Here is a 27,813-nt window from a genome sequence, read left to right on the forward strand (position 1 = left end):
GATTGGCAGTATATTCTTAATCCTGTCTGGCATATAAAGGGCAGATGTTAAAATGGCATCTAAATATCCTGAACCCCATCCCACCCCCCACCCCCCGTTGATGAGTCACCTTTTAGGGTCAAGGTTAGACTAACACTTTGCTGAATAGTGGATAGTTTCCTTGTTGACTCACCCTCTCCTGTGGCCCGCTAATTCTAGTTTGCACTGCCGAATATTTGAAGTAAAGGAGCAGATTTATCTCTTGGTAAGAAATGGACCCTCCCTCCATTAAAGTAACTTTATATGAGCCATCTTTAAAAAAAATACGTACTTTTAACTTTGATTTTGTTTTTGGCTGTGCTGGGCCTTGGTTGCTGTGTGGGCTTTTCTCTGTTAACAGAGAGGGCTCCTCCCGAGTTGCTGTGCCCGAGCTTCTCGCCGCAGCGGCTTCCCTTGTGCAGAGCAGGGGCCTCGGGCACACGGGCTTCAGTAGTTGCGGCCCCTGGGCTCTAGAGCGTGGGCTCTTGATAGTTGAGGCACACTCAGGTGCTTTGCAGCGTTTGGGATCTTCCCAGCTCAGGGGTTGGACCCATGTCTCCTGCATTGGAGGGCAGATTCTTTACCACTGAGCCGCCAGGGAAGCCCTAAAATACTTTTTTCATACCCACTAGTCCTGTCTGTCAGCTTCAAATCATCTCCCTGAAGCAAATAAGAATTTGTGTGTGTGTGTATTTGAAAATTGCTGTATTACATGACTGATCAGAAAAGTGGTCTTCAGTGAATAAAGTTTCCATTTGATGTTATCTTTATTGATTTTTATCTTTATCTTTATTTAAGGAGTTGAAGCAACCACTTTAACAGAATTTAGGCTTTTTTTTTTTTTTTTTAAGGAGAAACAAAATTCCAGGGATCCTGATGTTTGGAACAAAGCAAAGAGTCTACCCTTGAGGGTATGCTGTCTACCCTCAGTGTTTCTCAGGCTCACTATATCTTCTTTTTTTTCTCTCAGATCACCAGCAGCATATTTTTCTTTTGTAAGGCTCAAGATAACATGAACAGTTAAGTTGGCACCTTTTTTGTTTATCTTTCAACTCGTAAGCTAAGATCAAGGTTGGGGCTGTTTTTCAAATCATCACTTTTGGGGGGTGTGAGAAGAAAGTTGTCTGGGCTGTTTCTCTGAGAGGTAATTAGCATATAAGAAAACTTTGGTGACTAATATGTACAAAATTAAGGTAGATGCTAAAAGAAGCTTACGAGCATCTTGAAAATTGAAAAAGGCTTTTTGGTAAAAAGTTGCCACTATTTCACATTTTTTTAACACTATTATCTTAGAATACAGAGTTCTGGCAGGTTAATTTTGTTTTTAAAAAGAAAGATCTATATGTGTAATCACCCATTTTTGCATGGTTGTAAGCATAAAATTATTTTTTAGTATCTTTTTATTCTGCTTGTTTTCATTAATACTTCATAAGTATTCTCTGAAATGATATATAGTCCTTATATTGTCATTTTAAATAGCTGTATAGTCTATTCAGTGGATTACTGTAATTTAAGTATTATGTTATTGTTGAATAATTAGATTTTAAATAACGCAGCAGTGAACAGGTGTAACACTGTTTTTCTTGCTAAGATAATTTTTCAAGGCAGTATTTAGAAAAGAATTCATTAGACTTGTTGGTTTTTTCATGAGAGATAATGTAAAGATGTATTTTGGTTTTCTACACTTATCTATTTTCCTCTATTTTTATTATATATTACCTTGAAATTAAACGTATCTCCTGGTCCAACCTAAACAGTTGGAACAAGTCATGTTATTACCTTTTTGACCTTTTTTTCCTAAACTCTAAAATAATTGTTCCTTTATCTCAGTATAATTTTTAATAATTTGTTTGCCGTGTATTTATACCTGAAATATACACCTAGACATAATTATATACTGGATTGCCAAGTTACACATTGTTAATTGAGCTCAGTGGTTTGTAAACTCCAGGAGGGTGATGAATCCTGGTGTCTAGCACTATGATTTGCATGCAAGGGATCAATAAATATTTACTAAGTTGAACGAATGAATATACAAAAGGTCTTATAGTGTTCTTAATTGAAACAGACTTCTAAGAGTTAGATTTTAAAATGGGAACTGCCTTTTAGTTGGTATATATAGACCTATGCATAATCCTGTTCTAAAAACTTTAGAGGAAGTTCCTATTTCTGGTACTAATTGTTTAGTGATACTGTTTGCTCAGTAACAAAGACATATGGGCAGGTCCACAGGTTTCTGAGTTGTTACAAATTTTATTAAATATAAATAAGGTCAGTGCCACAGTTTTGTCTTTTTTCAAGTATTGATGAGTTCTTACTGAAAAAAATTCAGATTGAAGTATATGTATATATAATTATATAGAAGTACATAGATGTAATTCTTTTCAGTCCCCACTCTCTTTAACAGTTTGGTTTGTTCTTCTGAATATTTTCCTCTGAAAGATTAAAATATTTCTAGTTTTAAGTTCTCTGATCACTACTCCTCATTTTCATCTTTTTAGTGTGACTCCGTCTAGATCTTTTTCTTTGCATTTACATGCATGTAAATGTACCCATAGAATATATATGTGGGTGTGCTACATGCTGTATTTCATCAATTCTAAGACTTACTATTACATACTGTAAAGAAAGAAAAACTGCCAGTTACAACTATAAAATACAATAGATGTAAAAACTAATCTGATTTTAGAGATGTTAAAGTGTGGGTTGGGGGCGTACTTAGAATTGAAGATAATATATTTTGTGCTGTGTGATTGTATATAGTTTTCTGCAGCTTGCTTTTTTCATTTAACTGTGTTTCCTTTGTGCTCACTCACTCAGTTGTGTCTGGCTCTGCGGCCCCACGGACTCTAGCCCACCAGGCTCCTCTATCCTAGGGTTCTCTAGGCAAGAATACTGGAGTGGGTTGCCATTTCCCACTCTAGATATTTCCTTTACTTCATTTATTCCATAGACTGACTATGCCACATTATTTAGCTGTTTCCTTATTGATGAACTTTTAAGTTGTTTACAGTAATAAGAAAAGAGTGCTGCAATGAAAATATTCCTGTGTCCACCTCCTTCTGTGTATTTGGGAGTGCTTATCGAGAGTAGATGATGAGAATTGGCATTACTGAACCATAGGGCATCTGTATTTACAATTTTGGAATATATTGCCTGATTTCCCTCTAAGATAACTAACAATTTATACTTTCAGCATGAGTGTATTGAGAGTGGGTACCTGTTTGTCCTGTTCTTACCAACTCTTGATGACCTAACTTTTTTGACCTATCTGATGGTAGACAACATCTTGAGTATCTAATGTTTTCAGTTTCCATTTCCTTGACTAGTGAAATTGAATGTTTTGGGATGCTTATTGGCAGCTTGTATTTTTTTTTCTCCTCTTTAAGATTCCTTGAACAGTATATGAACTATTCTTTAAACCACATTCTTCTCTTATCATGAGTAATTTTCTTTTGGTGACTGCTCTGTACATGGATAAAATTTGTAGGCAGTAGACACTACTTTTTACCTCCTTTTTTGTTTTAAAATTTGGTAGTCTCTTATCATTAGAACCAACCAGTAACTAACACTTCCATTTATCACAGAAGTAGGATTTCCTGTTTTGTCAGCACCCAGTCTCATACTGCTTTTAAGTGTTCCTAGTGGTAGTTAAGTCTCTGTGGGTCATACTGGCTTCACTGTAATTGCCCATTGGCAACCTGCCAGAGCGGAGGAAAGACCCAACAGTTATTACCATTAATATTGTCCTATTACCTCTGAAGTAGAAAAGACTCTTTATTGATAAACAGACTAAGAGTTTCAATGGTCCTATAGCTAGGAAGTGTCTGAGATAAGATCTAAACCTAGGATGTCTGATTCCAAAGTCCCTTCCACCACATTATACTGTTTCAGTGGGATGGGTACATTTTGAATATAGTCTTTCAAATTATACGTAATCTCCTATGCATATATCTCTTACTTAAAATGCTTGATATAAAAATTTTTGAACTTATTTTAAAAAATGGTTTCTGAACATTTTTAGTATTCGAAAAAGATGTTAAGTGGTGCACTGGTGTGTGTATGCCGTACTGTTGCTTGACATTGGTTTCTCTTTAGTAGTTTTTTTTTTTTAATTGATTTACTCTTTGTAGTAGTTTTAACATAAGTATTAGTATTTAACTTTATTTTAAAAAATTAACTCAGCATGCAGTTTTTTTATCTTGGCTTTGATTATTAAAATTTAGTACTTGAAATAAAAATCTTCCTACAGTGGTTTTTATAGGCAATATAAATTTCACAGGCAATTTGTGATATACCTTATACCAGAATTTCAACCTAGAGTGCTGAAAATGTAGTATTTTGCCAGTGCTAATTGTTTTTGTGTTTATTTTTGTTATAGAAAAAGATGGGAAAGCATTTCATCCAACTTATGAAGAAAAACTGAAACTTGTGGCACTGCATAAGCAGGTTCTTATGGGCCCATATAATCCAGACACTTGTCCTGAGGTTGGATTCTTTGATGTGTTGGGAAATGACAGGAGGTAACAGTGTTTTATTATGTAATGAATTTAATGAGTGAGTGCATGCTAAGTTGCTTCAGTTGTATCTGACTCTTTATGATCTTATAGCCCTCCAGGCTCCTCTGTCCATGGAATTCTCCAGGCAAGAATATTGGAGTGGAGAGAATGGTACAGAGTAAATTAGTTCAGATGTAAATAGCTGGCTCATTAGCTTTAGAATAAAAGCAAAGCAAACATTTTTGCTTGCAGCTTCTGGAGTCGTCAGATGTTTATCTGTTTTTGGTTTGGAGATGTTTATGGCTAAATATTGTGAAAGATGTTTACTCAGCTGATTATGAACATAAGACAGCGTCATTTGATTCTTCCAAAATAATATTACAACAGCAATTTACAGTATGGTAGTTGATTCCCTTGTTGGGACACGTACAGAGTTGTGACAGAAAAGAATACATTAAGCATTTTATTCAATTAAGGCTAAACTATAAGAAAAGTAGAACTTTGATACCCTTTTACTGGTATGGAAATTATCAGCAATGCAGTTAAATTATGGTATAGGTTTGGTTTGTATGTAGGTTATCTAGTTTAGTAAACCAGTCCATACATGTTGAAGTTTTGAATCTGTACAGTCGAGTCATTCTTCATTTTAGTTATAATTGAGACTTGTTTATATTTAGGTTTAAATGAAATCAAATTCGTACTCTTCTAAGAGTAGCAAGTAACTTTCTTGTTGTTCTTTACAGGAGAGAATGGGCAGCCCTGGGAAACATGTCTAAAGAAGATGCCATGGTAGAGTTCGTCAAGCTCCTGAATAGGTGTTGCCATCTTTTTTCAACATACGTTGCATCCCACAAAATAGAGAAGGAAGAGCAAGAAAAAAAAAGGTGAAGTTTGAGAGCACAGAATACTTGATCCTTGGGCAGCCTGTCCGCTGCGTAGTATCCTGATGCTTTTGCTTTATGGAGTGTGTGTTCTCAGTCAGGTGTCTTACTTTCCATCAGGTCCCCACTTCTTATGGCAGTTGCTCAAAACTTTCTGATGTGAGCAGGTGCTTTTATTAAGAGTTTTGAAGGGAGAGGGTTTACTGCTTCCGTCTGGCTATACCTTTAAAAGGAACCACCCATTCATCACGGCAGCATTCATTTTGTGTCACTGCACTAAATTTCTGAGCAAACCCAGTAAGCTCAGCCACCCCTCCTCCTACACTCTGGTTTCACACACCCTTTGCTGCTGCCTCTCTTGTTTTTCTAGAATATTCATATTCTAAATCATGGCTATCAGCTGTGCTACATGGAATGCCTTAGGTAGGCATTACATATTGGCTGTGGCTTCCAGATAGCTCATTAATTACTTCCAGAGATTGCAGGGGGTGCTATTGAATGCACTGTTTATGCTTATGGGATTTTCTGTCATGATTGTGAATTCAGCAGAATTATAGTTAACACTTTTTTTATCTAGCAGTTATATTTTCAAGAACAATCTGAAATTTCTAGGTAATGAAAATAATGCTATAAAGGCATCTGAAACAGTTCTTTGCTCAAAAAGAAAAAGTTTTGAAAGGGAGGTGGGAGGGGGGATCGGGATGGGGAATACATGTAACTCCATGGCTGATTCATGTCAATGTATGACAAAACCCACTGCAATGTTGTGAAGTAATTAGCCTCCAACTAATAAAAATAAATGAAAAAAAATAAAAATATGAAAAAAAAATCATATACTGGAAGACAAAATGGATGAAAATAAACGTTCCCTTCATTCATCTCAAGAAGGGAGAATACCCTGCAAATCAAGCTTTTGAAATTAAGGAAATAATGAAGATAGGACAAGAAAGCAAAAATTTTAATGTAGAATTGAGAAATCAATGAAGTCCAAAGTTGACTGCTTTAAAAGACTGATAAATGATTAAACTCTGGTAGACATGATCAAGAAGAGAGAATACATAAAATATAATTCTGAGAGATGAAAAAAGAAACATCACTACACATCCTACAGATGTTAAGAAGTAAATATAAAAAAAATACCATGACCATGTTTATGTCAGTATATTAACTTGACATAAATATCTTAATCTTTCCTGATAAACTCTTCCAACATTTAAATTGAAATAGCACAAATTTTACTTTAAATCTTCCACACTGAGGAAAATATCAAGCACTTCCTAACTAGTTTTGCAGCACTGATTTAGCACTTAGAATATTGATTATAACTCAATATATCAACATAAAAAGGAAGGAAGAAAAATGATTTATTTTCTACAAGTGCTGCAAAATACTAGATAACATTCAACATCCTGGGGTATGAGAAACTGATGGAATTGGTAGTTCCTAGTAATGGAAGCTCCTAAAGAGATGATCTTAGGATGGATAGTTATTTTTCTTTTTTCCTCTATTTTTAGAGATGAATTTTCCTGCCTTATGTACACTTCCACTTCATTTTTTGTTTAATGGACTTTATTTTCTCACTGTTCCAATAAAGAAATGAGTCTTTTCCCAGAAAAAAAAAAGAAAAGGTGAAATTATGAAGTTGCCTGAAAAATGGCAGAAAGTCATAGAATAAAATGGTGAATACGTTGTTCCAAAAGTTCGTGATTAAAAGGAAAAAATGAGGTGCCATTTTATAGCGGTCACTGTGAGAACATCCTGAAATGAACATTTTCACATACTATGTTTGTAGTGAGTGTAAATATTTACAAACAATTGCAAATAATTACAAACTTTTTAGGGGACAATTTTGTAGAATTTATTAAAAGTTCAAATGCTACCTGGCAATCCCACTTAAACCCATTCTACAGAAATACCAGAATATGAGCCTAGTGGCTCAGATGGTGAAGACTCTGCCTACAGTGCAGGAAACTTGGATTCAGTCCCTGGGTTGGGAAGATTCCCCTGGAGAAGGAAATGGCAATCCCCTCCAGTAGGCTGCCTGGAAAACCCCACGGTCAGAGGAGCCTGGCAGACTACAGCCCATGGGGTTGCAGAGAGTCGGACACGACTAAGCAACAACAGTTTCACTTCATTTTCGAGGATGTTCATTATAATTCTATAGATAACAGCAAAAAAACAAAAAATGCTAGCAGTCAGCATCTATAATGACAGAATGGTTAGATAAACTAAGTTACCTTTAAAGAAAAATTCTATAAAGCTGATTTTCCCTCAAATTATGTTTTTCTTGCTTTAGAAACAGTCGGTTCCCTGATTTCCCACCTTATCCTGGAAATAATATATTAGAAGGGGAAACAGCCTGACAGTGAAGGAAAAGACAGAAACCACAAAAAATAATTGTAAGAATTATAAAAATATGGCAGCCATGGGTCATTTAATGTGAAAGTAAACTATCACTGTTTTATAACATGTACTATATTTATGTTTAGAGTTATAACTCCTGAGTTTTTAATAGACAGAGCACTGGGTATAGTTTGTCTGTCTTTAAAAGGATAGAACCAAAATTAAATAATAGAACATATCCTAATATATTTCCAGAAAATATTTATCCAAAGGAATATAGTTGTTATCCAAAGAAAAAGTTTTCTTATTAGAATGGAAGGAGATTCCTTTACTGGAGACTTGATCTATGTGCTGTAATCCATTGTGTAGTGAGTTGTGTCTTTGAAAGGAGTATATGCTGCTTTTTAAATTATTTTATAATGATAAATTGAATATTTAAGTTACTATTGAACATGTAAAACTGTGTTTTTCCTTTTAAAAATATACTCCTGTCATGAGATGAGGTCCATATAGAATTCTTTTAAAGCATTTAGGATAAGACTTCCTCTATCCTGAAGCTTACGCTTTGGCTTTTGGAACATCTTGCCCTGTGTACTGTCACATATTGAAACTCAGTCGTGTTACTGCTGTATTTTGAGTCTTGGTTGGTTGTGACTCAGGTGTGTTAATCACTTATAGGAGTTTGGGGAGATAAGTGGGGTAATCTAGACATTTCTCATGGTAGGACCATGAAATGGTGTCTTCTCTGAGAACTTCGGAAGTCTGCTCTTTCTTCATATCTTCATCCTCCCTGTCATCCTCCTCACTCTGACCTGTGTGACATTCATTCCTAGTGTATCTTTTCTCCCTTGAGAAAGGGGTTGCAGGAGTGGGTGAGAGCTAGGTAAAAATCTAGCTGCACCCAGATGTCCAACTGTTCTTTTCTTTTTTTTAATTTAAAGCTTTAATTTTTTTTTAAATTTCAGAAATTATACATGATTATATAAACCCTCAGACTGCAGTTGTGTGAGACAGGCGGTCTCTGTCCTCACGTAACATGTCCTTCAATGAATAAGGCAGATATATTGCTAAATTTATCAACATAAATTTATTTGCAATGACAGCAGGTAGTATGAAGGAAAAGCTTGTGATGCTGTCAGCATATCTTAGATGGGAGCCTTCGAGGTATTGTAATGGTTTAAGTGGTACCTTACTGATAGACTCCTTTTTCTGTTGCCGTGTAGCAGTCATAGTTCTTGTCGTGATCTGTATAGTTAGAGGTTGATTCCATATGATAAATTTCTCCTCTTGGAAATGTTCATTTCAGTGATAAAATTATCACATGTTTCTCCAAGAAACCTGGGTCAGTCTTCACTGGGAAATAGTCTTAAGTTATTTTTATATAGGATTCTTTGTTTAGGGTTCATTCTGTCTGTCCGTTACCTCGTAGGAAGGAGGAGGAGGAGCGAAGGCGGCGTGAAGAGGAAGAACGAGAGCGTCTGCAAAAGGAGGAAGAGAAACGTAGGAGAGAAGAAGAAGAAAGGCTTAGACGGGAGGAAGAGGAGAGGAGGAGGATAGAAGAAGAGAGACTTCGGCTGGAGCAGCAGAAGTACGCTTGTCATGTATTGTTTAAGAGTGAGAAGTGGACCACCACACTGTTGTGCTTGACGGTTTACCTTTCGTGCCTTGGAATAATTCTCTGTTTGTTCGCCTGGGAGGTAGCTCAGCATTAGCTATTGCCATTTGTACCAATGATGTGTTACAAAGGTGAGGGCCTCATCTTAAGCATCGTTTGGTTGCAAAAAGAAGAAAGATGGGGGATTTGCTCCCAGAACCCAAGACGCTAGAAGGGGAGCTGAGGTGGCTTGCTTGCTCTCTGTCTCTGGGTCCATAATGATCTCCTGTCCTTGCTTCTCTCAGCTGTGTCTCTGATGCATTCTTCCTCTTTTCTGCAAACTGTCACTATGCTTTGGCATGTGCAAGGCTGTCTCAGGCTGGATTTATGTGGTCTTTGTTTTCATGCATCTGATAGAGACTGGCTAGAGTACGAGAAACCCAGTTAAAAATTCCCAGGCCAGAGAATCGCTTGGTTCAGCCTATGTCAGATGTCTGTTCCTAGTCCCCTAGAACAGGACCTGGGAGCTGAAGCCATTTCTTATTCAGTGAGGGCTGTGAGAGCCAGTGTCTCAGAAGGGATTGGTTCAGGAGGGAGCTGTGGAAATAGGAGGAAGGGATTAATGCCCATAAAACAAAGAGAAGGCCTATGGTTCTAGAGGTGGGTAACATGTAGATTCAACCAGACAGCATGCAAGTCCTTTGTTTTCTCCGCATTGTTTCTGAGTACTTCCTCAGAAAAACTTCAAACTGACTCAGGGTCTGTGTCTACCTCGGAGAGAGGCTATGAGTACTACTCTGTTTTGGGGGAGAGGGGTGCCCTGGTTGGACCCAGTGTCATGTTCTGTTTGGGACTTTGTGAGATTTAGCTTTGTTATTACCTATTAACAGATGGCTTAGAGGGCGTTACTGTTGGTCATGTGACTGAGTTAAGCACACAGTTCCTCTGTGTGGGAAAAAAGGAATAGTAATAATTCACAGAAATCAGTATCTCTAGACCACTGTACCCAGATATTGTCTTCAGTGTTCCTGTTTAAGACTGGCTTTTCGTTAAATACCAAGGTACTCAGATTTCTACTGGCTTTATTTGTACTTACCAGAGCCACCTGTAACATCTTTTAGCTATTATTCAGCCTTTTACTACTTTACATATATTTATGTAGAAAAACCATGGCCAGCAGTTAAATATCTGATCTCTGTAATAAATGACAATCCATTTTTCTTACAGCAAAAGCTATAGGCTGGAGCCAGACTGCCTAGACTTGAATCCTGGCTCTAGCGTCTACTGTCATCTTGGGCAAGTCACTGAAATCCTCCATTTTATGCTTTGTGAAACCCTACCTCACAGGGTGGTTGTGAGAACTAGGTGGGTTAGCACATTGAAGCACCCTGAAAAAACTGCATGGCACATTGTAAGGGCACAATAAATGGTGATGACGATGATGGCAGTGACAATGATATGCTTATTTTTCTCCTTTTCCATCTCAAGTTGGCCTTGAAAAACCTAAGTGAAAAATTAGAAGCCAAGTTTATTTTCTTAAATCTTTCTCTGGACCTTGGACACATGCTGCTTGGTATACATTACTACCTTAATCATTTTTAAGAGGTATTCGTTATAAAACGAAATAACAAAGACATTTTATTTTGTCATGAACAGTCAATCTCCTGTAGTCAGACTAGTGTATATTTTTTGATGTTTTTAGGCAGCAGATAATGGCAGCTTTAAACTCCCAGACTGCCGTGCAGTTCCAGCAGTACGCAGCCCAACAGTATCCAGGGAACTACGAGCAGCAGCAGATTCTCATCCGCCAGTTGCAGGAGCAACACTATCAGCAGTATATGCAGCAGTTGTATCAAGTCCAGCTTGCACAGCAACAGGTACGATAGCTAACACCCACATTCAGCCTTAGAAAGGGTTTTTAGTTTCACTGGAATGAAAGTTCTTTGTTTAACAGTTGCTGATGACTTTTGCATTAGTTAGCCTCTCAGGTATAAAGTAACTTTTAGGTGACCTTTACTAAAAGAGATTTTTAACATTGCAGTGGCAGTTATGAAAGAAAGTATATAATATCAAAGCAACAGATGATGTGGCTTCTATTATATTGTCATAAGTGTATTTGGAATTTGTATGGACCTAGTGTTATCCCACTGTATAGTCATAAGGGATTTGATGTAGAGAGTGAAGTGGAACTAAAAAGCCTCTTGATGAAAGTGAAAGAGGAGAGTGAAAAAGTTGGCTTAAAACTCAGCATTCAGAAAACTAAGATTATGGCATCTGGTCCCATCACCTCATGGGAAATAGATGGGGAGACAGTGGAAATCGTGTCAGACTGTATTTTGGGGGGCTCCAAAATCACTGCAGATGGTGATTGAAGCCATGAAATTAAAAGATGCTTACTCCCTGGAAGGAAAGTTATGACCAACCTAGATAGCATATTAAAAAGCAGAGATATTCCTTTGCCAACAAAGGTCCATCTGGTCAAGGCTATGGTTTTTCCAGTGGTCGTGTATGGATGTGAGAGTTGGACTGTGAAGAAAGCTGAGCACCGAAAAATTGATGCTTTTGAACTGTGGTGTTGGCAAAGACTCTTGAGAGTCCCTTGGACTGTAAGGAGATCCAACCAGTCCATCCTAAAGGAGATCAGTCCTGGGTGTTCATTGGAAGGACTGATGCTGAAGCTGAAACTCCAGTACTTTGGTCACCTCATGCGAAGAGTTGACTCATTGGAAAAGACCCTGATGCTGGGAGGGATTGGGGGCAGGAAGAGAAGGGGGCGACAGAGGATGAGATGGCTGGATGGCATCACTGACTCTATGGGCATGAGTTTGGGTAAACTCCGGGAGTTGGTGATAGACAGGGAGGCTTGGCGTGCTGCGATTCATGGGGTCGCAAAGAGTTGGACACGACTGAGCGACTGAACTGAACTGAGTGTTATCCCAGTGAGTTTGACATAGCTCTAAATGTGGTCCCAGAACCATGGAGACTTGGGTGATTAGTGTTAGTTCAAGGACAGCCTTCAGGCCAACTGCTATCATAGTCCTGGACAGCTTCTAATTGGAGGACCCGCAGTCCCTGAGGCGGAGCTTGGTTGGGTCTGTCTTGCCCCTTTTGCTGGGTGCAGTAGCAACGCTGCCATCTGCAGCACATTGATGGTCCTCCTTGGCTTCCTGCCCCCGCAGTCTTGCTTCCACACAGGAGTAGGTGGTTGAGGGGAAGGACACAGCACTGGAGGTCACGTGCCACTTGGATTCTGTCCTAGCTTTGCTGTTATCTTGTTTGATCTCAGTCTAGTTACCTATTGCTCTGATATTTCTGCCTTTTCACCCAACCAGTAAGAATGGGATATGAAATCCTGTTACACAGTCTTGTTAACTTCACAGGACTATCAGAGGAATGAAATGAAAATATAGTTACTCTGTGAAAGTATTTGATACAGAGGAAAGATAGCTGATTTTACATTAATTTTTTTACATCTTGCAGAGGCATAAAATGCCTCCTTAAAGTTAGCCTTTAACTTTAAGTTTTACTTTAAGGTAAGTTTTCTTATTTAATTTTCAGTTACAAAACAGGTATGACTTGTTAAAATATCTGAGTGAAGAAAAGTGTTGTGAGGAAATTCCTTGGTAATCCAGTGGTTAAAACTTGGTGCTTTCACTGACAGTGGCCTGGGTTCCATCTCTAGTCAAGGAACAAAGATTCCTGCAAATCCCCTGCCTTGGCAGCAAGGCCAAAGTAAAAACCAAAACGCAAATTGTGTTTCTCTATAAATTTAATAAAATGTCTTAAAATTTAAAAAAGGAAAAGTGTTGTGTTTTAGCTGCCCCACATTTCGTTAGGTGAAGTAATCTTTGTTATTTTGCCATGCTCTTTAAAACTTCTTGAAAATGCATATCCTTACCTAAAATGTTTTCCCCTGAGTCTTTAGCATTAGTGAAGCAGTTAAGAGGCGCAGCAGATTTTGTGTAATTCATGAGAAGAGGAAAAGGATGTCAAACCAGAGTTACAGGATAATAAGTGGTATTTTTGAGGGATTTCTGTCCTCCAGAGACTGTTTATACTTCAGCATATCACTTCCTTTTCCTGCTGCTTTGATGGGTATTGAGAGAGTTGTCTAATAGGCTAGCTCATACACTCTGTCCTCCTTACAGGTTGCTATCACGTAGTGAGAACAAAGTCAGTCAAATAGGGTAAAACCAAAAATCTTTGAAATAGAATTGGAAGGCCATAGTTTAGAGTGCAGTGATCAGACTCAGTTTATCAGATTGATTGGTTGTCTCTGATAAGAGAGAATAAGAGGAACTGGGGGAGGAATGAAGAGAACCCCAGCCCCATAAAGTATTTATTTTTATATTTGAGCAAAATGACAAAAAATGGGAACACTTGTTAGTTTGGGGTGTGGTTACACAAGTGTTTTTATTGTCCCTGTGCCTTTCTGTGCTTTTAAAAACTTCCTGGAGTATAGAAGAGAGATTATGTAAATAAATAATGGTAATCTATTTTGTATAATAGAAGTATGCTCATATTCAGTGGGATCATAGGGTAGGGAGTTGTTCATTCTGCTAGAGAGTTTCAACAAAAGCCTAAAGTGAAGAGGGACCATTTGAGCTGACCAATTGATCAACAGAAATTCCTCTTTTGTTTTGCTTTCCTGTCATACAGTGAAATGTTCTGAGTGTGCTGACTTGTTTTGGTTGTACTTTTTTCTGGAAACTGGTACTCTTAGAAAACTGATGTGGAAATTACTGAGAATCTAGGCTTGGGAAGAAGGTATTTCAAAATGTTCAGTGTTTCGGTAACCAGCACTAGCAGCAGAGAGAGGTGTTGCTGTTTAAGTAACTGATTTGTAAATGATCAGTGATGTAATGATTTCATTAAATGAACTCTGTTTCAGGTAGGCCAAAATGTATCATTATCCCTAACCCATGAAATTATACAGGCTTTTTTCCCCTATTTTCTTTAAACTGTTGTAAGTATAGGCTCACTTATTATAACTTAATGTTTTAGTTTAAAGTTACTTAAATGCCCTAATGCATAACAGTAGATTGGGTAAATTTCCTATTTTCACAATAATATATTCTATTGTGATGCAAACAAACAAAATACAGTTGTATACTTATGACTTTATAGATAAACCTCTCAAACAAATGTTGAGTAAAAGAAGCTAGACAGAAAAAAGAACAATATAATATACAATTTCATGTATATTAAAGTTCAAAGACAGGCAGAGCCAAACCTGTAATTTTACAGGTTAGATTCGTCATTACCCTTGAAGGACTTTCTGGCAAGGGGCACCAGGAAGGGTTCTGGGATGCAGATAATGTCTTGATTTGGGTGTTGGTTTTATGTGTGTGTTCGTCTAATGAAAATTGGTCAAGCTGTACATTTGTGATTTGTATACTTTTCTATGTTTGTTATAATTAATTTTATTTAAAGTTTCCCCAAAAGTTATGTAAGTAATACTTAGGTATTTCTCATAGTGTTGATACTAATATTTATTCATTTTAATATGAGAGGAATGTCCTAAAGTAGTTGTCCTTTGGATTTAAGCTGTTTCTATTTTCCATTTTTCAGAGGACTTTTAAATTTTATGTTTATGAAAATACATACTTTAATTATGATTATGTAAAGTGATGCATTTTTTTAAAGAAATTATTTTGACCTCAAACTCCATTTAAAAACCTATTTAATTTTTAGGTCAATATTTTTTTACTTGATTAGCAGTTTTTAGTTTGTGATAATTTTTCTGTGTATAAAGATGTGATTTATTAATTATTTTTGTCCATATCTGATTTGTTGGTTACTTTTGGGGCCATTACCAGGTTTCACCATTTACAACTTCTGCCTTTGTGAATTTTCTTCTGTTACCATTAATTTAAAATTTAAATTAATTTACCATTAATTAAAATTTACCAAGTTTAATTTTTCTGATGAAAATTTTATGTATATGAATTTTATTAAGGTTTGTTTTCTATCAGTTTTAAGAACAGATGTTTCTGTGTTCAGTTTTTACTTATATTAATTTTATGTGGGATGATTATTTCTACCTACTTTAATTTTTTCCTAGTTTTTCTAGTGATCCTCAGGTCACAAGAAGGTGGTCCTCAGAATATTATTATACTAATATTCATTATAGGTAGGATAAAAACTGATAAAGGTTATTAGTAATTTCTTGGAGCTACTTGATGAGGCAAAAATTCTGATGGGCTCAGAATGCATCTCAGGGTAAATGTCCCATTTTCAGCCTTCCTAGTCAGTGTGTCTTCCTTTTTTCTTGACTTACAGGCAGCATTACAGAAACAACAGGAAGTAGCAGTAGCTGGGGCTTCCTCTCCTGCATCTTCAAAAGTGAATGCAACTACGCCAAGTGATATGATGTCAGTTAACGGACAGGCCAAAGCCCACCCTGACAACACTGAAAAAGAGATTGAACCAGAAGCCGCCGAAGAAGCCCTGGAGAATGGACCAAAAGGTGTGGTTGTTGTATGTGCACTTCCATCCAGATACTGTAATTCAGACTCATGAAAAGCAAAAGTCAGGAAGTCAGATTCATTAGCTTTGCGAGCAATTACATACTTGTGAGAGTTGAATGCTTTTTCACTCTTTTTAGTCTGAATCTGATGCTTCTGGTGACTCTTAGAATAGTTTAGAAGGGCAAATCAGATGTCCTTTGGGTTGTCTTATTTTATATACTGGTTATTTGTTGCTGTGTAACACATTGTTCCCAAATTTAGCAGCTTAAAATAATAATTAAACATTTAGTATCTCTCACAGTTTCTGTGGGTCAGGGATTGAAGAACTGCTTAGCTGAGTGGTGGGCTTCCCTGGTAGCTCAAATGGTAAAGAATCTGTCTACGATGCAGGAGACTTGGGTTAGATTCCTGGGTCAGGAAGATTCCCTGGAGAAGGAAATGGCAGCCCACAGTGGTATTCTTGCCTGCAGAATCCCATGGTTAGAGGAGCCTGGTGGGCTGCAGTCCGTGGGGTCGCAAAGAGTCAGACACCACTGAGAGACTAACACACACACTAACTGGTGGTGGTTCTGGTCTCTCATGAGGCTGGAGTCAGGACGTCGTCTAGGACTGCAGTCATGTGAAGGCTTGACTGGGACTAGAGACTGCTTCCAAGATGGTTCCCTCACATGACTGCCGAGTTCATGCTGGCCATTTGCAGGAGGACCTCAATTCCTTGCTCCATGGAGCCTTTCTAAAGGGCTGCTTGAGTATTCTCAACACAGTGGCTGGCTTCTCCAGAGAACATGATGCAAAGGAAACCAAGGCAAAAGTGGCAGTGTTCTTTATGCCCTAGCTTTGGAAGTAATACGTCAGCACTTCTGCCATATTGTGTTGGTCCTGGTGAATTTTGAGTGGTGACTTTACAAGTACATGAATACCCAAGGTGAAGATCACTGGGGGCCAACTTGTAGGCTCTTTACCATATATTCACAATATATTTTTTGAGAGAAGTACCATGTTACCAGTAAGATAATTTAGATTTTCAAAGGTCTACTTACCTTTTCACGGGCAGCTCATTTATTCATTCATTCATTCAACAATTCATTCAAGATTCTCTGGGTGTTGGGCTACAGAGGTGAAGCAAAATAACACACATATAATGTAAATTGTGGCCGTGGTAAGTACTTTATGGAGAGAAAGGTCCATTACAGTGTGAAAGCACATAATATGGAGATATGAGCTAGTTAGGTCACCAGAGGTTTTCCTGGGGAAGGGACACTTAAGCTGAGCGGTCTGAATCAAGAGTACCAGTTCCCAAGTAAGAAGGAATAAGAGACCATTTAAGTGACTGATCAGAGATGATGGTAGCGTGGTTCATACGAAAGTTGGTTTCCTTGTCTTTTTAAAACAAGTAATAAATAGGTTCAGAAAAGACATTGAAATACCTTGATGCATTCCTCTCTTCCCCTTTTTTTCCTATTACAAGTTTGCCAGTATTTTCAAATAAATCTTTTGTCAAAGGCTCTGAATGATTCTGGAAAACCTATTGAGTGCACATAGATATTTTTCAGTAACAAGACATTACCCATTTTTCTTCAGTTGCTAGCAATTCCATTCCTGTCCAAGTTTTTCTCTGAGTTTCCTTAGAGTAACCCCTCCCTTAGAGCTTTGGTTTACTCCAAGGTCAAGACTTTTTTCTGACAGAGAGTCTGAAGTCAAAGCCCAGCCTTCTTTGTTCACATCCAAAAATGAATTTATTTCAGGTTCACATCTCTCTTTGACTGTTTTCCTGTTTCCAGCTAGGAAGTTTCCAAGGTCATTGTTCCATGCCCATAGGCAGTTAGAGTACTGGGAAAAAATCCTTCTTAAGAATATGGTTTGCATTTGTTACTTAAAATGGAATGTTGACCTCTGAATACCTGTGGTGGTATTAAGTATAGGAGTTTGGGGGGAGACTTCCATGGGGAGGCTTTTAAAGTCCTCAGTCTAAGGTAGACCAGATGGCACTTGGTGCCTGCACTTGGTGCCTGCACGTGGCTGGGCAGGTGGTCCTATGCAGGTATTGCTGCCTACAGGTGAAGGCTCATCCTCTTTATCCTTTGTAATTCCTGTTGCCTTTAGAATCTCTTCCAGTAATCGCAGCTCCATCCATGTGGACACGACCCCAGATCAAAGACTTTAAAGAGAAGATCCGGCAGGATGCGGATTCCGTGATTACAGTGGGCCGAGGAGAAGTGGTCACTGTTCGAGTACCCACCCATGAAGAAGGGTCATATCTCTTTTGGGAATTTGCGACAGACAATTATGACATTGGGTTTGGGGTATATTTTGAATGGACAGACTCTCCAAACACTGCTGTCAGCGTGCATGTCAGTGAGTCCAGCGATGACGACGAGGAGGAGGAAGGTAGAGCCATTGGTCCATATTCAGTAGCTGGGTTGTGCGTTGGCAGAAATGGTAGCAGTTCTGATGTCAGCCAACCTCATGCTCCCTGATTAACTTCCTGGACAGGGATCAAACGTTTCAGTGGTGGGACCTCAGGCTGAGAAAATTGTGAGAGAAGCTAGCCTCCTGAGTGAGTGGGGCCTGAATTTTTATTAATGCCAGGGAAGTCTGTTTGACAGTTTATTTTACTGCTTTCTGAATGCTATTACACTTTTCAGCCTTGTGTGTTGAAAAGCCAAATGTGCAAGGTCATTTTGAAAAATTATAAAAGAGCAAGCAAGAAATTATACCAGCTCTGGAATTTATATTTCTTATATCAGCTTTTTAGGTTGTTATTCTAAGATGTATTTTCTCTAACTAGACAAAATCAAATGTTTCCAGTGACAGTTTCAGCTATCTTGATGTTGGGACTTCCCTGGTGATCCAAGCTTCCAAGGCAAGGGGCACAGGTTGAATACTTGGTTGGGAACTAAGATCCCACATGTCTTGTGTAGGCAAAAAACCCCACAGAACTATCTTGGTCTGGGAAGTAGGTTGTAAAATGTATTGCTTACTGATTGAGAAGATAGTCGTCTTAATTTTGTCATTATCCAGAAAAGTTAGAACACAGGGCTTTTGTATCCACCTAATAAGCACTTAAATATTTGTTGACTTGATTGGAAGTAATATGGAAGGAGTGCCCTGACTGGGAGAATGGGACAGCACCTTCAATTCTTGACCATAACTAACCTTTCAGGTGACTTATAAGTGAACTGCGTATTGAAGAGTGTAGGTAACCACAGAGACTACGCGGGGATAAGTTTAAAGAGGTAGTTGTTGAAGGTACGTGGAGGGAGGCTAAAAGTTCAGTCCGCTTTTGATAGACAAGCTGAATCTCGGTGCTTCAGTTATATCACCAAGATACTCTGGGCCCCTCCAGGTCGTGTATGGCAGCACACACACAGGCCAGTGTCATTTAGGAGCTGCTTTCGCTTTTAGCATTTTGTTCTCAGCAGTCTTTATTCTGAGTTCCACCAGCATGAGAAAGCATTGCACATAAATACTGCTGACTGAACCAGACAAAAAAAAAGGTCAGAGTAAGGAGGAAAAAAAAACTTTAAGGCCTGAGTTTGCAGGGCAGGTGCCACTTCTGCTGTCTCACGTGCCCCTCAGCAGCATCAGGACAGGAACTAAGCCCTTTACTAGTCTTTCTGATGCACACAGGGACTCATTACAACCAGGTGATTTGCACGTGTTTGGGAAGGGAAGTTTTTAGTATTTGCAATTACTGTACTTTTTTTTTTAATTACTGTACTTTTAAAGAGCTTTGTGAATAATAGAATTCTCTATTAAGTGGGTTGAAGTAATCTATTTCTCCTGGTTTGTAAGCTTGAGAGCTTTTAAAGCAGGATACCTCGTAGTCTGAGCCCTCAGCTGATTATCATTGTGTTATTGCTGTTGGGAAGAACACTGATCAAAATGGCTAGGGTTCAGTGCCTCACTCGAGGTGAGAAGCTGGACATCTTTGATCTTTGCACTAATGTATGATAGCCTCACCTGGAAAATGGCGTTACCTGTCATGATTACCTGTAACATAATTTGCAACTAAACTGACCCATTGAAGCCTCTGCACTCATGATATAACAGTGGTGAGGGGAGTTCCTCGGTGGCCTAGTGGTTAGGATTCTGGGCTTCACTACCATGGCCCAGGTTCAGTCCCTGGTCAGGGAACTGAGAATCCCACAAGCCACATGGCATAGCCACCCCCCCCCCCCCAAAAAAAAAAAAGTAACAACAGTGAAGATTAACTCAAATGGTTTTATTTGCCATGTGTCTCCTTATGGAGGCTACTGTGCCACCAGGTCTTGTCCACATTGTGTATTTTATTTTATGTGGGGTCCTTTTAGCTTGGTTTAAGATGGAAGCAAAGTCCAGTTTTTTTGTTTATTGTTTTAGTTTTTCTTCATTAGGTCTTGAAAGACGGAGGAGTTTGTTTTCTCTGAGGAAAACACGATGGTAATCCATCCTTCTGCTGTAATTCTCCACTCGATTGTTTCTAGGTCCCAAGTCTTTGCTTAGGTTGAAGAAAGATGCATCTTTCATCTCTCCTAATAACCTTTAATTTTGTAGATTTTTGAGCAAAATTTGGATCTTGAATTAATGGGCCCAATAATCTATTTCATGGATTTCCTTATGGGCAATAATGTATACTTAGAATGACTTGTATCTCTCATTTGCAAATGAAGGACATTTAATTTTAAGTAGTATTGCTATGATAAAACAAATCTGGTTTGGGCCTGTTTGTCATCTACTGTTGTTGAATAAACTTTCTATTTTAGAATAGCTTTAGATTTACAGAAGTATTACAAAGATAGTACAAAGAGTTCTGAAACCCAGTTTTCCCCTATTGTTAACATCTTACCTTGTCCCACGGTATATTCATCTTAGCTAATCAACCAGTATTGATATATTATTAACTAAAGTCCATATTTCTTAAGATTTTGTTAGTTTTTCTGAATGTTCCAGGATCCCATCCAGGGTGCCACATTGTAGTAACAAGTCTCCTTAACTCCGCTCAACTGAGAGTTTCTTAGACCTTCCTGGTTTAAATTCCTAATAGTGGCCGTTGACAGTCATCACATAATTGACTCGTGCCTATAAGTCATTCTGCCATGTTGCAAACCTGAAAGTCTTTTAACATCTATGCTGAATATTCCCTTGATCTGTTTTCCTTGAGGGGCTTCCCTGATGGCTCAGTAGTATCAAATCTGCCTGTCAGTGCAGGAGATGCAGGTTCACCCCGGATCAGGAAGATCCCCTGGAGGAGAAAATGGCAGCCCACTCCAGTATTCCTGCCTGGGAAATCCCATGGACAGAGGAGCGTGGCAGGCTGCAGTCCGGGGTCTCAAAGAGACTAAACAATAGCAGTTTTCCTTGAGGCTGTTGATATTACTGTGTTAAACTAAGACTTTTCAGCTGGTTCGTAAGTTCTCATTCCTACAGGTTTCTACAGGTATTCTTTTTCTAACCTCATATCATTACAGTTCAAAAAACTATTAACCTGGGGCAAACCTAGAATCAAAGCCTATGTTTTGCCACTGGGATCATCCCTAGGTTACACAGGCCAGGTGAAAGTGATTGAATTTTCAGAGTGTCTCTGAATGTCTACCTCTTTTCTGTGTCTCTCATTTTACTCTCTGTATTTTAGATCAATAGAAAGTAATAGTCCTCATAAGCTCCCTTCTCCCCATTCCTAAAACAAGAGAGGACTTCCATATTGTTGGGAGGAAGAGGGTCACAGCAGCATTTTCCGCGGTCTTACTCAGATGAGTGATATCCTGCCTGTTGGGAGGAATTAGGAACTGAGTGGATGTGGAAGGGGCACGGTGGGGGAGGAACAGTGGCTCATGTACAGAGGGAGAAAGGTTGCTGACTGCTGCCGCCACCAGATGCTTGCCACTGGGCTCCCAGGGCCCAGAGAGTGCTGTGCTTGGTACGTAGCAGCTGCTCAGATGTAAGAAGGAATCAGTACACATTCACATGCATATAAGTTGCAGAGTGGATTGAGAGAATTCCTAATGAGCAGTTTCTCAAAGGATGGAGTTTAAAATGCCTGAGGCAGACGTGTGGTTTTCCTGAATCTCTCCACTCTGATGTGTCTCTGTTTTCTCCACAGAGAACATCAGTTCTGAAGAGAAAGCAAAAAAGAATGCCAACAAGCCCCTGCTGGATGAGATTGTGCCTGTGTACCGGCGGGACTGTCACGAGGAGGTGTATGCCGGCAGCCACCAATATCCAGGGAGAGGAGTCTACCTCCTCAAGTTTGACAACTCCTACTCTTTGTGGAGGTCAAAATCAGTCTACTACAGAGTCTATTATACTAGATAAAGATGTTACAGAGTCTGGAGTCTAGGGTTGAGCGGAAGATGGCATTTAATTTGAAAATTTCTTTTGACTTTTGTGGAGCATTGCAGTCAGTGTTTACCCTGTTGATTTTGGTCTGATGGTTTGTGACTCTTGCTGGGAATCAGGATTTCCTTGAAACTCTTTTGAGCATTAGTACTTTGGGGTGAAAGGGACTCCTCAGACTCATCCAGCCCTTCAGTGCTGACCAGCAGTGTCACGAGTGGATGCTGATGTCACACGAGCTCCGTGTTAAATCTTTTAAAGTCTCCAAAATAAAGCAGCTCAACATTGACCCCACCTGGCTGATGGCTAGTCCGTTGCTGCCTGCTCTGTGTTTTCTGAGCACCCATAGCTACAGTGCCCTCTGATTTGAAGTCCTGTAATAGTCTACATGAGGACACCTCACTTTCATCGAAGGTCACCATTTTTTAAACTTAGGATGTCACAGATATAATAGAAAAGAAATTGCCTCAATTTGATCTTGTTCTGAATGACCCAGATTGTTTTGCTTTGGGTACGGCTGTCTAGTTAAGAGCTATGTTACAGATAATTATTTTCTGAATAATCTTAATATAGAATGTTCAAATCTAATTGATAATTGAAATATCAAGACACATAGAACACTGAAAACATCCATCTTAGCAAGCCTCCACAAACCCTTGGCCCTTTTCTCCTCATCTGGTATTTATACTACCAGTAGCAAAGCAAAAAAAGTAATTCATTTTTGTCTTGATTTGGCTTTATAGAGCATCTCAAATTGAAACTGTTTTCTACACAAGCATATAGTTAGGGATTTTGTAAACAAATTGACACCTACTGAATTAAAATATATAAGGTCATTTAAATATAATTCAGTGTATGGTGAATAACATTGCACTAATATGGAAATCACTGCCAGAGATAGTCCATTTTCTTTTGATTTGATACTACTTAGGCACATATCCTACATGATCCCAGTTGGGAATTACTTAATAGAAAGAATTGGAAATGCACATGGCCATGCTTAAATTTTTTTATAGCTTTAATCTGTATTATGTCTTCATTGATGGAAGGAGGTACATCTTTGTTTTCCTTACTGGAATCAAATATGGATTAGTTGCCTCAAATTTGTGTAAGTGATTGACTAGTGTAGAGATTCTTGTTTTCAGAAGGGTGGTATAGATAGAAAATTATAAAGATGGCAATATACACATAATGTTGTTATTATATGTTCTTACTGAAATACTTAGATTTTTAAAATTTTTGATCATAAATCACTTCTTGTAGGAGGGTTTCCATTGATTAGCTGCAGTGTATACAGTTCACTACATAAGGGGCTGTTTGTTTTTTTTGTGTGCTGCATTTTTTTCTGTTTTTTAATACCTGGTTTTGTACATAGCTAACTCTGTTCTCTTTTGATTATTTGGAAACTGGATTATTTTCTCCTAAGCAGTGCTTAATTTGTGTTTTTTAATTTCGATTCAGTAGTCCCAGTTTATAGGTGTTCATTCTGTTACACCCAGAAGCTTTGTCACATTGTCCATCAGCTCTCATGTATATGGTATAGAAACCATGGGGTTAGGTACCTCCTGGCATTTTTTTTTTTTAAATGAGAAAATACTGTATTTAAAATGTAAAATAAACTTTTAAAAAGCAGGCACTAATATATATTTCTTCCAGCCTTTGATTACAGATTTGTCCTTGCACATGTTAAGATGAATTATTCTCTAAAAATATTGTTCCTGGGAGCAGTGTATGTTACTTCACATAGCAGCAATTCCTGTCACATGTTCATGTCAGAACATTTTTGGTTTTAAACTTTTTTTATTGCCTTTGGCTGTCGAATAGAATATTAAAAGTGCGATTTCCAAAAGATCTTGAAAATAATATATTTAATCAATTAAAATGTTTATCTGTAACTTGTTGATGTTTCATTAATATAGTTATTCTCTGAAGCATTAGTTCTGTATTTCATCATTTGGGTAGGAGGAGAAGAAATGTTTTAAATGATCTGTTTTAAAAAGCTAAACAATATCAAACTATTGTTGGCTGATTATTTTGTTTCTGCTGTGGTTTACCCTAGTTTGTTAGAATAGGTTAACAGTTTTTCAGACTTTATTTTTTTTTTTGAAAGTGTCCTGTAGCTTGTGAAAGTGTCATTTGCTCAATCATGTCCGACTCTTTGTGACTCCGTGGACTGTAACCCATGAGGCTTCTCTGTCCATGGTTTTCTCCAGGCAAGAATACTGGAACAGGTTGCATCCCATCCCGGAGATCGAACCCAGGTCTCCTGCACCTGCCTGCGGAATCTTCACCATCTGAGCCACTAGGGAATCCCCAGATTTCTTGATGGAAGGGAAGACAATTGACTTTTATTTGAAATTACTTACTATATTTCCCCTATCAAACTGTTGGTATAGCATATTCCTTGCAGCAGTGTGAGGCTTGCCACAGTCAGTGTGATGTGAAATGCCACAAACTGTTCTTAAAATGACCCAACTGAAATGTCAGGAGACTTGGACATTAATTTTTTTTTCCCCTTTGGAAATTCGGAGAGGCTCAGTGAGGTTACTACCTATTTTTTTCCCCCTGTGTGGTTTGTTGCTACCATGAAGGCAGATCATCATGGAACAGTTAGAGTTGTTGATACGTGAGCACATCTTGGAAACCATGCTATGGAGCCTTGACCCTAAAAACGTCTGTGAATCAATATTGGACTTCGGTCTCCATACATTTGCCTAGGGTTCTTCAGCTTCCTTACTGAAAGTTTTTTAAGACCAAGTTGATTATTGTCCCTTCAACACCTTTGAGTATATTACATTTTTCAGATGCTTATTATGTTAACTGATTTGTTTTATAATTGAAGATGGAAGCACTGACTCTATTTTTATTAGTTGACATGCCACTTGTAAGATGCGAATTGATTAGGGTACTTAATTTTATACCAGAAAACTAAGTGGATGACATTTCCAGAACTGACTTTGGCATTTGGACTCAGGCAGTCCAAACATAGGTAAAGTGTAAATTGAGCAGTTACTCACCTGTGATGAAAGCTTGTGTGTGGTGTCTCAGTTCAGTCCTGCAGTGAACTGGTGACTTGAAAGTCTGTTTCTAAAAAGAGCAAGTACAAATTTGGTTACAGTTGCTGATTTTTTTTTTTAAACCTTTATGGCATATCTGTACAATTATAACAATTTTTACCCTTTTCTAAGATCATTAATATGACCAATATCATGACTTTTTTGAAGGGGGAGCATGGCAAAATACAGAAATGTAAACATGTTTCCAAAAGGTCTACACTTTGCTGCTTATTTTTTCAGGTTGTGTTTGGAGAATGTTTCCTATTGGTTAGTATGGGTCTCCTGTGTTCTTTCAACCTGCTGTGTGTGCAATGGGATGACTCTGGCCGTTTTTTGTTAGTGAACATTTTTCAGTTACTCCTAATTTTTATTAGTTCCAGTGAACACTCTTTTATATGTCCCTGTAAATGTGCATGAATCTTTCAAGAGTAGATACCAAGTGGTGGAATTGCTGGGTAAATTCTGTGCATTTTTAATTTTAATAGGCCCTACCAATGGTGCTTCCAAGTGGCTGACTACTTTCCCCTCTAATACACTATGGGTGGTAATGTATGAGAATACTGCTTTTTTCTCTTTTATCAGACTTAATTTTGGTTAATCTGATGTAGGGAAAATGAAATTTTGTGTATTTCCCAGTTAACTAGTAAGATTAAGCATCTGTTTTTATTGCTTATATGTATTTCTTCTTCTATAAATTGCCTGTTTATGTCCTTTACCCATTTTCAGCTGGGTAATTTTATATTGATTTATTAGTATTTAAAAATACAGTTTATATACTGATCATACATTATATCTAAGTGTTTTCTCTCAGTTTATTGCTGGTTTGTTAATTTTGTTGATGGTGTTTTTTTGTGTGTGTGTCTGTTTGATTGTAGATGTTATAAACTATGTTGTCAGTTTTATTGAGTTTTTTCCTTTATGTTTTGCTTATTTCCATATATATATGAGTTTGTTTCTCAATTCTGTTCCATTTATCTATTTGGCCATTTGTGTGCTAATACTACACTTTATTATAGTTTTGAAATACATTTTGATACATGGTAAATCTCCTCTGTTCTTTTGATACTTTTCTTGGCTATTTTTGTACCTTTCTTCCATATGAATTTAATCTTTAGGTGGTTGTATTTCATGAAAAATCTTATTGGGGATTTACATTGGAATACTTCATTAATTTCTAGATTAATTGATAGAGATTCAGCCACTGATTTGTTAATGTAGGTTTTGGATGGCCTTTAAGACAGTTCTTTGTTCTTAAATGGTAACTTCAAGAGAAGAAATGGAAGGTACAACCTTTAAGTCGTCTTTCCTGCCATTATTAATTAGAATATTGGCTAATCTGGGACAACAGAGGCTCAAAAATCAAGTAGTTCAAGTAAGATAGTTTGCTGTCTCAAACAGGCCAGAGGCGGCGAATGTTGCAGGGCAGGTGGGCTCCAACATTCCCAGAGCCCCAGATGTTACAGTGTTACTGCCCTATTGTCCTGAGCAGTGGTCTCCTTTCTGTGTGTGTGGTTGACTCAGGCTGCAGGGATCACATTCCTGATTCAACCAGGAGAGGAGGGTGGGGCTCATGCCTAATTTGAAGAGGAAAACCCTTATTTCATGGTTCATTTTCCATTAGCAAGTACTTAGTTACATGGCCTCCTCTAGCTGCAGTGTCTCTTGCTGGGCACTCTTGTCTGTGGCTATTAGGAAAAGGAAATGGATTCTAGTGGACAGTTAGCAGACTTGAGTTTATCAGGTGAGTTTTAAAGTATATAGCTTTCATTGATTTTTTTTTTCCATTATAAAAGCCATACCCATTTATTGTAGAAGATTTAGACAGTATGCATAGGGTAAAAGAGTAAAACTATAAACCTACAACTAGGAAATAATAGTTATCATTTGGGAATTTTCCTTCTGATCTTTTTTTCTCATTTTCAGCTATGATACAGTTCTAGTGTACATTAAGTATAGAACACAATCCCTTTTGGTCACATGTGCCCTTTTACCTTATTTCCTTCAGATCGTGCCAAAGTAATAAAACGTGAATGAGAGAGTTGAGCTCTGTGTACCTTCCCTGATTACTGTTCCTCTTTCTTGCTCCCAGACATAATCATTATTCTAATTTTGGTGTTTAGCATTCCATATGACTTTTATAATAATTGTGTGTTCCCAGAAAAGTTTGGTTGCCAAAATAGTGTGCTTTTGCAGAATGCTTTTGATTTTATATAAAATGATATCATTTGATAGTTTGTTTTTTCTGATCTGCATTTTTTTTTTTAGTGATTAGCTTCATATAGCTCTATGCTGAGAGTAATTCATCATGTGGATACTATATAACACCACGGAGTCATTCTTCTGCTATTGGATATTTAGGATTGTTCTCGGGTTTCCACTATTATAAATATTCTTTTATGTGTCTGTTTATACTCATATGCAACAAGTTTCTGTGTATATATCAAGAAATAGAATTAAGTCATAGGCTGCATGGATTTGCAACTATTCTAGATGATACGAAATTGTCTTCAAATTATTGTGTCGATTTAAATTCCCGAAAGCAATATATAAAGGTGCCTTTGTTCCACATCTTTAGTGACAGTTGTCAGATTTTGATATTTTACCAATTGGATGGAGGTAAAACTAAAACCTTTTGTG

At 37.9% G+C, this 27,813-nt stretch overlaps 1 protein-coding gene across 1 annotated transcript in view; it reads left to right on the forward strand.

Annotated features, from left to right (window-relative positions):
* The window catches only part of ACBD3 (acyl-CoA binding domain containing 3), a 38,140-nt gene extending 12,062 nt beyond the window's left edge, over window positions 1-26,078 (forward strand). Inside the window, exons 2-8 of the mRNA XM_020915207.2 lie at window positions 4,400-4,541; window positions 5,261-5,401; window positions 9,171-9,329; window positions 11,038-11,212; window positions 15,618-15,804; window positions 17,909-18,193; window positions 21,888-26,078. Coding sequence (XP_020770866.2) covers window positions 4,400-4,541; window positions 5,261-5,401; window positions 9,171-9,329; window positions 11,038-11,212; window positions 15,618-15,804; window positions 17,909-18,193; window positions 21,888-22,099 — 1,301 coding nt within the window. The 3' untranslated portion in view covers window positions 22,100-26,078. The remainder of the gene's footprint in view (window positions 1-4,399; window positions 4,542-5,260; window positions 5,402-9,170; window positions 9,330-11,037; window positions 11,213-15,617; window positions 15,805-17,908; window positions 18,194-21,887) is intronic.
* The last annotated feature ends 1,735 nt before the right edge of the window (window positions 26,079-27,813 follow it).

The sequence above is a fragment of the Odocoileus virginianus genome, chromosome 11 (assembly GCF_023699985.2).
Source record: "Odocoileus virginianus isolate 20LAN1187 ecotype Illinois chromosome 11, Ovbor_1.2, whole genome shotgun sequence".
In the NCBI taxonomy this organism is placed as follows: domain Eukaryota; kingdom Metazoa; phylum Chordata; class Mammalia; order Artiodactyla; family Cervidae; genus Odocoileus; species Odocoileus virginianus.